The 13176-nt window shown below is 39.8% G+C and overlaps 1 protein-coding gene across 1 annotated transcript; it reads right to left on the reverse strand.

Annotated features, from left to right (window-relative positions):
* Positions 1-205: 205 nt before the first annotated feature.
* LOC109110574 (WD repeat-containing protein 1-like) lies at positions 206-12864 on the reverse strand. Its single transcript, XM_042738704.1, has 15 exons — positions 12650-12864; positions 9040-9161; positions 7622-7712; positions 7403-7550; positions 7149-7329; positions 6161-6238; positions 5032-5112; positions 4725-4958; positions 4555-4642; positions 3673-3829; positions 3267-3354; positions 1937-2047; positions 1651-1824; positions 607-751; positions 206-451 (listed from the first exon to the last, which is right to left on the reverse strand). Exons 1-15 carry the CDS (start codon positions 12663-12665, stop codon positions 345-347), a joined length of 1821 nt encoding a protein of 606 aa, XP_042594638.1. The 5' UTR covers positions 12666-12864; the 3' UTR covers positions 206-344.
* Between the last annotated feature and the right edge of the window lie 312 nt (positions 12865-13176).

The following is a 13176-nucleotide window of genomic DNA, read 5'->3' on the forward strand; positions in this document are numbered from 1 at the left end:
GTGTGTGTGTTCATTCACAATGTTGTTTGTGTGTTCACACTGTTGTGTGTGTGTGTGTGTTCACACTGTTGTGTGTGTCTGTGTGTGTGTTTTCACAATGTTGTGTGTGTGTGTGTGTGTGTGTGTGTGTGTGTGTGTGTGTGTGTGTGTTCATTCACAATGTTGTGTGTGTGTGTGTGTGTGTGTGTGTTCACACTTTTGTGTGTGTGTGTGTGTGTGTGTGTGTGGAAGGTCAAGTGCTCGATGGCCGTCTCTCCAGCGGAGAGAAGCGAGAGCAGCGGTGATCTGAGGACAGAGAACAGAGGAAGAGCGAGAGGAAGACAGCGAGAGCGTTCCTGTTGGGTTCAGATTCTGAGAGTCCACTGTTTGACGCAGGCGTCGTGGGACGTGGTGACGAGTGTGTTTGTGTTGAGCCAGGCCAGACCGCTGACGTGATGCAGCCGGTGGGTGTCTGCACACACACACACACACACACACACACACACACACACACACACACACACACACACACACACACACACACACACACACACACACAGAGAGAGAGAGAGTCACAGATCAGGAGCGGTCCTCACCGAGGCGTGTCGAGACGCTCGCGCTCAGTACCTGGTATTTTGATCCTCTTGTCGGGATCGCTGACGGTCCACACGTACACCATCATGTCCATGCCGCCGGTGGCGAAGTGCTCGTTATCAGGTGACCAGGACAGACACACCACCTTCGCGTGATGACCGTAGAACTCACTCTTCTCCTGAAACACATCCACACGAGTCACACTACAGCTGCACCAATCTGCATACTTTTTTTTTTTTTTGTCTCATCTGTGTCCCTGCAGCACAGAAGCAGTCATCAGTAGCACAGGTATATTTGTAGCAATAGACAACAATACACTGTATGAGTCACAATTATACATTTCTCTTTTATGACAAAAATCATTAGGATATTAAGTAAAGATCATGTTCCATTAAGATATTTAGTAAATTTCCTACCGTAAATATATCAAAACTTAATTTTTGATTAGTAATATGCATTGCTAAGAACTTAATTTGAACAACTTTAAAGATGATTTCTTTTTTGCTCCCTCAGATTCCAGATTTTCAAATAGTTGTATCTCAGACAAATATTGTCCTCCTAACAAACCACACATCAATGGAGAGATTATTTATTCAGCTTTCAGATGATGTTTTGATTTAAAAAATTTGACCCTTATGACTGTTTTTTTACTCCAGAGGCACATATAGAGATCACGATTCTAAACTAAACAAAATAATGTGACAAAATATCTATTTAAAAGTGTTTAGTTAATTTGAATGAATTATTAAACATTTTAATATACCTGTATCTAAAATATAATAAATAGAATACACCCATTTTTAATATTAAAATGATGAAAAAGTGGTTTGAATTAATGATTCAGTGACTCATTACTGGATGAATCAGTGTTTTTGAACAAATCTCTTGAAAGATTCAATCACAAACACATCTTTGAACAGTCACTTGTCTCCATCTACTGGTGAAACAATGCAATCGACACAAATGTTATTTGAAGAGGCACTTAGGTTTCAAAAGATGACCTTCTCTATTTTGATATATATTTATATGTATCATTCATGTTTATAATTGAACTTTCACCCCAGTATTTCAGTTTACCGTGTATCCATCAGCGACGGTGAACACAGAGATGACCTTCTTCTCGTCCGTCACGGCCAGAAACGCTCCGTCCGGAGAGTACGACATGTCCGTCACAGGCCCCTGCACCTCCAGCACCTTCCCATCATCCTTCAGGGTGTTTCCCTGAACCGAGTACAGACGCACCTTCCCATCCTGCACACACACACACACACACACACACACACACACACACACACACACACACACACACTCAGTTTGAGCTTCAGTGATTATGCTAATAGCCAGAGTCTGATTGGTGACTTACAGCTCCGCCCACAGCCACGGCTCCGCCCCCAGGGTGAACGGCAGCGGACTCAGGCTCGTATCCGAGAGAGTCCAGCGTGAAGAGCTTCTTCTTGTCCTTCAGCAGCACCAGCTGCACAAAACAAACACTCAGTATTACACACTTACAAACAATCATGATCAATCACATCCAAAATAAGAGCTTTTGTTTACATAGTGTGTGTGTGTACTGTGTGTATTTATTATGTATATATAAATACAAACACATGCATGTATACATTTAAGAAAAATATGTTGTTTATATATTAAATATTTATATATAATATAAAATGTAATTATATAAATGTATATACACATGTAAATATATATATATACACACACACACACAAATAGACAGTGCACGTACATATTGTATATTATGTAAACAAAAACAAATTATTTTGGATGTGATTAACCATTTGACAGCACTAATTTATATTCACATATAACTTATATTTTACATAAATAAAAATTGCGTATATAAATATATTTTTCTTAAACATGCATGTGTGTGTATTTACATAATAAATATACACAGTGCACAATTATACGGTATATTATGTAAACAAAAACTTATTTTGGATGTGATCAGTCGTTGGCAGCACTAGATATATGACACTCATTTAAACAAATACTCATTTACGGATATATATTTGACAAAACAGGTTGAAAAAATAAAATGAATAAATATATATTTTCACTGTGTTTGCATTTAAGAGTATATACAGTACAAACTACTAACCTTCATACATACAAATATGATCATATTACCCCAATACTACAGTCTCTGCACTGGCTACCTATTAAGTTCCGTATCAGTTATAAAATATTATTACTTACTTATAAGGCCCTTAATGGTTTAGCTCCTGCGTACCTAAATAGTCTTCTACCACGCTACAACCCATCACACTCCCTAAGGTCACAAAACAGCTGGACTTTTGATAGTACCTAGGATAGCAAAGTCCACTAAAGGAGGTAGAGCTTTTTCACATTTGGCTCCCAAACTCTGGAATAGCCTTCCTGATAATGTTCGGGGTTCAGACACACTTCCTCTGTTTAAATCTAGATTAAAAACACACCTCTTTGGCCAAGCATTCAAATAATGCATCTCATAATTTTGGACTGCAGTTATATCTGATCAAATGCGCATTATTATTCTTTAACTTGGGTTAAACTAATTAATTTTACTTGGCTGGAACAGCAGTGTGTGTGTGTGTGTGTCTGTGTGTGTGAGTGTGTGTGTGTGTGTGTGAGAGAGAGAGTGTGGGTGTGTGAGTGTGTGTGTGTGTGTGTGTGTGTGTGTGTTTCTGTACCTGTCCGATACACACGGTGACAGCGAGACCTCCAGGACCGACGCTGACACACTTGGGCTGCATGTCCATCTTCACTACATCAGACGCACTGACACAACACACACACACACACACAACACACACACACACACACACACACACACACACACACACACACACAAACACAAACAAAAACACACAAAAAAAAAAACACACACAAAAAAAGAATCCAGTGATATCGTCGACTGATTGCACAGATACTATTTAAACTGAACTGAGCTGATGATGAAACACTGTTCTCCTTATTAATGTTGTTCAGTTGCTTTGACAATCTGTTTTGTTAAAAGCTCTATATAAATAAAGGTGACTTGACAGAGCGGCTGAGCTTCAGCAGGTGTGTGTGTGTGTGTGTGTGTGTGAGGCTCACCTGTACTCTCTCTTGCTCAGGTCAGTGTAGCGGACCGTGTCGTCCATGCTGCAGGTCACCAGCCGGCCGGACTCGTCCACAGTCATCCTGGACACCAGGTTTGAGTGTCCTTTACCCACAAACTCCTCGTTCTCGCCGCTCTCCGAGTCCCAGTAATGTGCAGCTCAGGTCAAGGACAGACACTCTCACCACAGATCACATACAGTTTCATTCAGCTTGAGTTCATTCATGTTGCATAATCCTATAAGATTCTTAATGATTTTTATGTAATTAAATGATGCTTTAAGTAAGAAACTAAAAGCATCAGTCAGTGGCGGTGAGTCACTGAATCATTCACTCAACTGATTCATTCAGGAACAGATTCATTCAAAAACAGATTCATTCAGGAACAAAGCACTGCTGTGTGTTGCAAGGTGCAAAACAAAATATTGACAATAATGTGTCACCATATTGACTTACTGTTGTGTAAAATCACATTTTAAAACATGCTGATATTCGGGAAAACAGCACAACTTCTCGTAATACTGATGAACTATATCATATGGAAGTACAGCGGTGCACAAAATGATTAGAGCACTAGTATTCTCAGCAGCTAAAAACGGTTTCAAGTCAGTTATTTCTATCTTTTGCTGTAGTGTGTCAGCAGGAAATATCAGTTTACATTTCCAAACTGACTTAAACCATTTTAGCTGCTGAAAATGCTAGTGTTCTGAACATTTTGTCCAGCACTGAATAAGAATAAGAACTCATATTTTGGCCACATTCACTCAGCTTTGTGTCGTTCTAACTGCTCTCTCCTGTACTACATCATGCGTTTTGTTTGTTTATTGCAAAGTGAGTGGCATATTCAATAATGTCATCTTGCTCATCCCTGAAGGATATTAATGTGTCCGTCGTGGCTGGCCGAGTAGATGCTGGACCGTCCGTCTGTCTTATGGACCGTCAGACACTGGATGGATTTGGTGTGTCCCTGACAAACACACATGATAACAGCGTCACTGCTGATCTCAGAGCAGCTCAGATCTGGTCAGCTGAAGCAGACGGGGTCTCACCTTGATGGTGCGCAGCGGCCGGTCCGGGTTGCTCCTGTCCAGGTAGTTGATGTATCCGGACAGAGAGATGCTGAGCAGGTGGTTCTTCTGCCACAGACAGCCCAGCTGCTGGTCCAGAACATCTGAGCCCAGGTTAAAGGTGGTGACGGCCGTGCCGCTGCCCACGTCCCACAGTTTGACCGTCTTATCACCTGACGCCGAGATCAGCTGCGTGCTGTCAGGACTCCAGCTGACCTGAGGAAGAGCAACATCATCATCATCATCCTCCTCCTCCTCATCCTCATGCGTCACACTGACGAACACTCACAGCGTAAATGCCTCCATCGTGAGCCTTCTCTCCTCCCAGAGAGCCCAGCTTCTCTCCAGTTTTACCCTCATACAGGAAAATCTGTACAGAAACAGAAACAAGGGTGAACGACGCAGAATAAAATCTCAACACGTAATGATTGGAAATGTTAAAAAATATATATTCAATCAATATTGAAAATTTACCTTTGTACTATATATATTATTCTTTTTTTTTATTAAATACTAAATTCTCTTTATTCAATATTTTACTTTAATAAATGTTAAAAAAAAAAAAATTAAATCCTAATTTTAATTAGAATGCTAATAGAATATATATATATATTAGGGCTGTCAAATGATTAATCACGATTAATCACATCCAAAATAAAAGTTTTATTTACATAATATATGTGTGTATACGGTGTATATTTATTATGTATATATAAATACACACACATGCATGTATATATTTAAGAAGAATATGTTATGTTTATATATTAAATATATTTATATATAATATAAAATGATAAGAATATAAATATATAAATGTATATACACATGTAAATATTTTCTAAATATATAATTTATGTGTGTGTATTTATATATACATAATAAATATACCCTGTACACATACATATATTATGTAAACAAAACTTTTATTTTGGATGTGATTAATCGTGATTAATCATTTGACAGCCCTAATATATATATATATATATATGAATATAAATCAATACTATTTAGATTAAAATTAAAAAATGTAATACTAATATAGAATATAACATTTAAGTATAGTAATACATTTCTATATAAAATCCTAAATATTGATTATTGGTTATTGATGACATTATTCATTTTATATGATTAATGATGATGATATTATTAATGACATAATATTATTTTTGCCAAGTTGTGCAACCCTACAAACAAGAACAACAAACCTGAAGCTCTTTAAACCAAACAAACAAACAAACAAAAAATGCTTTTACATTTTAAATACATGAATAAAAATAAATAAAGTGCAATTACATTTTTTTTAAATCAGATTGTTCCAGTCTGTGCTAATGCACTACAAGTCACTTCAGAAGAAGTTCCTATCAACTGAACAAATGTGAAGGAATCTGTTAATGATCAGGATGAAGCCTCACCTGTCCGTCAGCTCCGGCCGAAGCGTAGCGATTCCCGTCCGGAGAAAACCGCACACAGTTCACGAAGCGACTGTGATCCTGCACACGCAAACAAACCACAACAATCACTCCTCTGAAACCCTAATTATAATTATCAAATATTCATTTTTAATTTAATTAAATTTTAAATAACAACAACAACAACAACAACAACAACAACACTAGTAATTCCAGTCCAGCTACAAAGTCAAAATAAAACATTTAAAAATAAATAAACTTTTTATTTCCTTGCATGTAATATGTGTCCATTACCCCACATCAGAAAACTGTGAACATGTTTAGCTGTTGTTAAATTATTAAAACAGAACCCCTGGCCTAAAGCATACTTTGTTTTTTATGCATGATATATATATATATATATATATATAAAAAAAAATTTTAGCTGCTCCACAAGTTGTTCTCGAGGTGATGCTGCACAATCGAAAACATAACAATAATTACTGGAGATGCAAGAACACATAGAGTTCATGAGGTGCTTCACAGATCCACGCAAGCATCAGTGCGGAGAAGATGTTGTTTACGTCAAAACTGAAACCAAGCCGTTCACACAGAATGCATATTTATCAGATTTTCTAGAGGGACATTAAATCAGCTTTGCACTCGTGTCTCGCACAAGAGAGCCGCATGTTTAGAAAGCCATGTAAAATTAATGTAAGTTCAACTTTTAAAAAACAGACTTCAAACAGTCTCAAGACTTCATCTCATGCTCTTAAATGAAGAAAGTAGCCTACTTTTAATATTAAACTATACATACATGCATGGTACGTTTTTTTTCTAATTGTTTAAGCAACTTTATTAATTATATATGCTTTATAAACATTATTTTAAACAGTATGCACTTTTGTTCAGAAATAGTTGTGTTATTTTATTATGCTTTGAAGGAACGTGCATAATATTTTGTGCGTTGCGCCCTGTAATATGGAGTAATGTAAAGAATGCATGCACTTACGCTAATGGTGCATTTGAACTTGAAGGGCGGTCCCTCGAGGAAGGTGGTGCAGTTGTCGTCGCTGCCGGTCACCAGACGATACGGACGCGTCTGCTTGATGTCCACGCTGTTGATGATCTTACTGTGACCCACGATCTCTCCGACCGACGAGCCCGAATCCCAGAGGAACACCGCACCGAACCTGCACACACACACAGGACAGCATGAGCGCTGGGTTTGAGCGGCTGGGGGCGTGGCCTGTGGCTGTCACTCACTTCTCTCGCCCCTCCCCCACCACGGCGACCCTCTTGCTGTCCTCAGTCCAGGCGATGTCCTTGATCTTCCCTCCGAAGGGCTGGTACTCGTACTTCAGCAGGTGCTCCTTCTGCGTCGTGTCCCAGATACGGATCTTCCCTGACACATCTGCGCAGAGAGAGACACACTCAAGAACAGAACACACGGAGCGGACCTCAGAGCTCAGAGCCGGCACTCACCGCCCGACGCGATGTAGAAACCGCTGGGAGCGTATTTGGCCACGATAACCTGATGAGGATGCTCGGTGTAGACGTCTGCGATCGCTGGGTTCTAGAGGAGAGAGAGAGAGAGAGAGAGAGAGAGAGAGAGAGAGAGAGAGAGAGAGAGAGAGAGAGAGAGAGAGAGAGAGAGAGGATAAACATCAATACTGTTAAAACCATCAATGAACAGGGAGCAAACACACTGTATGTGCAGCTCCGTGGTAAACATGGTAAGTCACTCTATACATGCAAGAACAGCAGAAACACTCACAGTATCACATCAGCAGTGATGCAATCAAGTCGAGTCACAAACATCGTATTTATGAGTTGAATGAACATGAACACACACAATTATGAATGGGACACGTTTAGGATGTCCTTTAGGTTCAGTGCATGTCAAAAAAAAAAACTGCATTTGCAATGAACTAATGTGCATGTACAACTACAATAGAATTTATAACTTAATTTTCTTGAAGTTGAGGGTGTGTCTGTGGGAAAACATTGGATTTTTGCATAGGGCTGCATAATTAATTGAATTTCTAGTCACAATTACACTCACTCAAGCCGGCCGCGGTGTGCAACGCTGTTCCGTTGAGAAAGCGAAACTACTTTGTTTTTGCCTTCCAAAAGAAGACACGACTAGAAATCATGTTTATATCACGTTTATAATGGGTTTTATGTTTATGTCTCGTCGCTCCAGCCGGACAAAGCTTCACAATATAAGTGACGTGACATACAGCCAAGTACGGTGACCCATACTCAGAATTCGTGCTCTGCATTTAACCCATCCAAAGTGCACACACACACAGTTTAAATCTAGATTAAAGACCCATCTCTTTAACCTGGCTTACACATAACACACTAATACACTTCTAATATCCAAATCCGTTAAAGGATTTTTAGGCTGCATTAATTAGGTAAACCGGAACCGGGAACACTTCCCATAACACCTGATGTACTTGATACATCGTTAGAAGAATGGCATCTACGCTAATATTAGTCTGTTTCTCTCTTATTCCGAGGTCACCGCAGCCACCAGATCCAGTCTGTATCCAGATCAGATGGTCACTGCAGCCTAACTGTGACTTTTGTAAATGGTAAATTGTGATAATCGTAATTAATAACCGCAATTACAATTTCAAGGGAATAAAGGACAATTTTGTCACAGTAGTGTAGCCCTAATTCGGCGTCTGTACTGATGGTAAATTTATTGAAATGACTTTTTTTTTTTTTTTTTTGCATGTTACGATAGAATACATAATTACACAACAATCTGCTTTAAAACCCTTTTATACACTTCCCTATACATTTGTTACAATAAACGTAATTCTTCCTGAGAACAATTTTTAAAAACATTTTTCGTCTTTCATCACTGAACCCCAGATATGGCGTCTCACCTCGATGTTCCTGATGATCACGCTCTTGCCGTTGGTGTACAGGAAGTTGTTCCCTTTGGGGTCTCCGCCCAGGACCTTGGCCACGCCCCTTTCCATAAGAGGAAGGCTGGCGAACACGCTCTCTGCAGGAGGAGAAAACAGTTGCAATTCTTAAGATGAATTCTAAAGGTCTGCACACGGAGTCCGGAATTGTTGCACGTTAAAAAATAAATACGATCTCACGTTGTGTCAATCACGTTTACACACTGCCTCCAAAATTTTCATCATCATCATCAAGCATCAGTTATTTATTTAACAACATTAACCATGATATCCCGGAAAATATTTGGTTAAGGAAGGAAAATGACAAGAAACAAAAACAGTGGGGAAAAAGCAGTTCAGGAAAGTAAGAAAGTAAGTTAATCAGTTTATGTACAGGAGCTAAATACACACATTATATGCAGGTTTCACAGATTTGTAATGCTTAATATTTGAAACATCCCAATGAATTTGTGTTTGTTTCTCTTTTGATAGTCACGCCCCCAAACACACGCCATTGGCCACTACAGTGTCAGACTGATAATGAATCTCACCGATCAGTGCAATCACAGTTTCACACTCTTCAAAAACTGATTTATAGACTCTTTTAGACTTAGTCACTACTGCGTATGTACTATTATAAAAATACAAACTTTAAAGGTGCTGTATGTAGGATTGACACCGAGTGGCATGATAACTTAGTATGTTTCTTAAATATCTGCAAACATATTATGGTATTTTTATGCTTTAGTCGAGTCAAAAACTTACATACAGCACATTTAAGCATTCACAAAACCCTCCCATTACAACACCAGCTCATGGACATGATTGATGGTATTACCACGGTATATGTTTAAGTACCATGATATGCTTCAGTAAATGATCTGAGCAGAGAGAACTAAGCCATTCACACACACACACACACACACACACACACACACAGCGAGCAGGTAAACACACACACACACACACACACACACACACACACAAACAGCGAGCAGGTAAACACACACACACACACACACACACACACACACACACACACACACACACGGCGAGCAAGTAAACACACACACACACACACACACAGCGAGCAAGTAAACACACACACACAGCGAGCAGGTAAACACACACACACACACACAGTGAGCAGGTAAACTAGGGCTGTGCGATATGGACAAAAAAAACCTATCACGATTTTTTGATCAATTTTGCGATTTCGATTTTAATAACGATTTTGACACACACAGACATGCTTTACAGACATAAATGCATTCAGTATAAATTTGAAACATATTTCCAAAAATGAAAAAAAGAAAAAAACGAGAGCATAATCAAAAAGTTGTAACATGCCTCTAAAAACAGACTTAAGTCAAAATAATCACTAAGTAACGATGTCAAACAAAATGTCTAGACATATGGTAAAAAAAATAAAAATAAAATAAAATAAAATAAAATAAAATAAAACCCGTGTCCAGGGCTTTTTTTTTGTCATGCATTGGTCATAGAGCTCATTGTAGCGGTGCCTCAGGTGCTGAAATATATTTATTGCCCAAAGTTCACACGTACTCCGTCTGCAGTGCGTATACAGTATGTGTGTGCGGTGCAGAAGCAGCAGCGAGAGCGCGTTATTGTAACGCGAAAGCACATTAAAATAAAGGGGCGGTCACACTGCACTTTTCATTCCATTGACTTCCATTCATACGCATGCGAATGCGTCAGACCGGAAACGCAAGATCATGCGAAAAATTTTGCATTTCGCTGCGTTCCAAAGTTCAAGTTTGGTGAACTCTGACCTGCGAATTCGCATCAGTGAAGACGTGGGACCAGTAGAATATCGATACGTCACTGCGTGACCTCTCTGTACAGAAATTCAAAAATTAAGGAAGTGCTAATTTTAGCCGTAGCGCAGCATCCAATTTAATATAATACATCTTTAAAAGATTATTAAAAAAAAAATTAAATAAAATAAAAAAAACCTGCATGGTTCGCAGTGTCAATGGAAACAAGAACAGATGGTACATTTGAATGAGGACACATTTTATAATTTTTTATTGCTTAGTGTGTATGTATTTATATAGAGAGAGAGACAGACAGAGAGTAAAACATAATAAAACGCTTTCGACGCCGTCGCAAAAGGCACAGTTCAAGCACATTAATCCATATTGTGATAACTGAGGGGAGACCGTTAACCTGCTCCTGCCCATATTCGCAGCGGTGTCCAAAAAAATTTGCACGTTCAAAGTCTAGTGTGACCGCCTTAATGCGCGAGCGCGAATCTCTCCGCTCGCACGCAGATTTCCTTTGCTTTTATGCTCAGATACACGCTGCTCTCGTCCTGAGAGTCCTCTCACTCACTCACTCACAACTCTCTCTATGCTCATGCGCTAGATATTCATTCTTTTCGCACCTTTCTATTTCTAACCTTTTCTGTTCACATCTTTTACCGTGTGCAGTGTGAAGCTCTGATCCATTAACATGGGCTCGGAAAAAATACGCATCACGGACAGAGAGTGTGAACCTGGCGTTAGGCATATGCCCAGTCTGTTCTGTTCTCGCGCTCCACTTAGGTGCGCTGCATTCTGACTGGATCGGATAGCATACTGCGGGAGGTCGGGACCGCGGAAAATCGTGCTATAAAGCGATTTAGAAATCGCGCACGCTCAAATCGTGATTTTATTACGATTTCGATTAATCGCACAGCCCTAACGTAAACACACACACAGTGAGCAAGTAAACACACACACACACACACACACAGTGAGCAGGTAAACACACACACACACACACACCGTGAGCAGGTAAACACACACACACACACACACACAGTGAGCAGGTAAACACACACACACAGTGAGCAGGTAAACACTAACATATGATGACATGCACCAGTCACTTTGTGCAGCATTGGTCTGCTCACTACCTCATTCACCACAGAACTGACGTCATTCTATCACCTCATCAGTCAGTTTAAATAAAATAACTGCTCTTGAGCCCTTTGTCACTTTAATCAGACTGAATAAGCTTTTTTTATGCACTAAAAATCTTTTTATCTGCACTGTTTGTTCACTGGTTTGCACTCTATCTGCCATGTGCCTTGCACTGCTTTTATTTAACCTTATTTTTATTTTATTTTATATGTCTTTTTTACATTCCCTTATTGTATAGTTGTATCTTATATTTTATATTGATCTAGTTTTTTAGGCTCTACTGTTAGTGTTATCTGTATGCACCGGGGGTCTGAGAGTAACGCAATTTCGATTCTCTGTATGTATGTACTGTACATGTGGAAGAATTGACAATAAACCAGACTTGACTTGACACATACACACAGCGAGCAGGTCAACACACACACACACACACACACACACACACACACACACACTCAGCAAGCAGGTAAACAGAGAGCGAGCGAGAGAGAGAGAGAGAGAGAGCAGGTAAGCACATACTGCTGCTGCTGTCATCACAATGAAAATCAACCAGCTCTAAACACTATAACGATACTTAACACACACTCTCTCTCTCTCTCTCTCTCGCTCGCTCGCTCGCTCTCACACACACACACACACACACACAGAGGCTCGTGACTTACTGAGCTCGTAGGACATCTCGGCTTTGTTTCCCGGTGCGCGGTGAATGAATGAGCAGCTGTGAAGAACGGGGCCGTTCGGTTATGAACGCTTCTGTCACCTGCGGATCGCGGAGCGCTGAACGCGGAAGAGGCGGCGGGCGGCGCGAGGACGCTCGGCTTTGCCCATATATAGTCAGGACCGTTCGCTCGATCAGACCTGCGCACACACGCCCGACCGGAAGTGACGTGGAACGGGAGCAAATAAACGATGATGGTGTTTATGATTATGCTTTCTTCAAAGGTCCTCTGATTTCAGCTTTTGAGCATTCAGACCCATGATTCTTCGCTTTGAAATTCGGCCATGTGTCACAAGTTGAGATGTTTATCAAATTATATATGCAGGTTCTATGAATAACTTAATAAAAATCTCTCTCATGTCTATGGTTTTATGTATTTTGGTTTTGGCAGCCATAAGTGGGATATAATGTATGTTCAGCTGATCATATTGTAAAATAAGCCATCGGGGTGATATAAGACTCTGGACCACA

The sequence above is a fragment of the Cyprinus carpio genome, chromosome B14 (genome assembly GCF_018340385.1).
Source record: "Cyprinus carpio isolate SPL01 chromosome B14, ASM1834038v1, whole genome shotgun sequence".
Lineage (NCBI taxonomy): Eukaryota > Metazoa > Chordata > Actinopteri > Cypriniformes > Cyprinidae > Cyprinus > Cyprinus carpio.

Bases quoted from the DNA above. Each gene is read 5' to 3' on its own strand.
- LOC109110574 (XM_042738704.1), bottom strand. The intron at 4,643-4,724 runs GTGAGACCCCGT...TGTGTTTGTCAG, and splicing joins GGCCGCTGCGCACCATCAAG to GGACACACCAAATCCATCCA. The intron at 452-606 runs GTACTGAGCGCG...GTGTGTGTGCAG, and splicing joins CAAGAGGATCAAAATACCAG to ACACCCACCGGCTGCATCAC.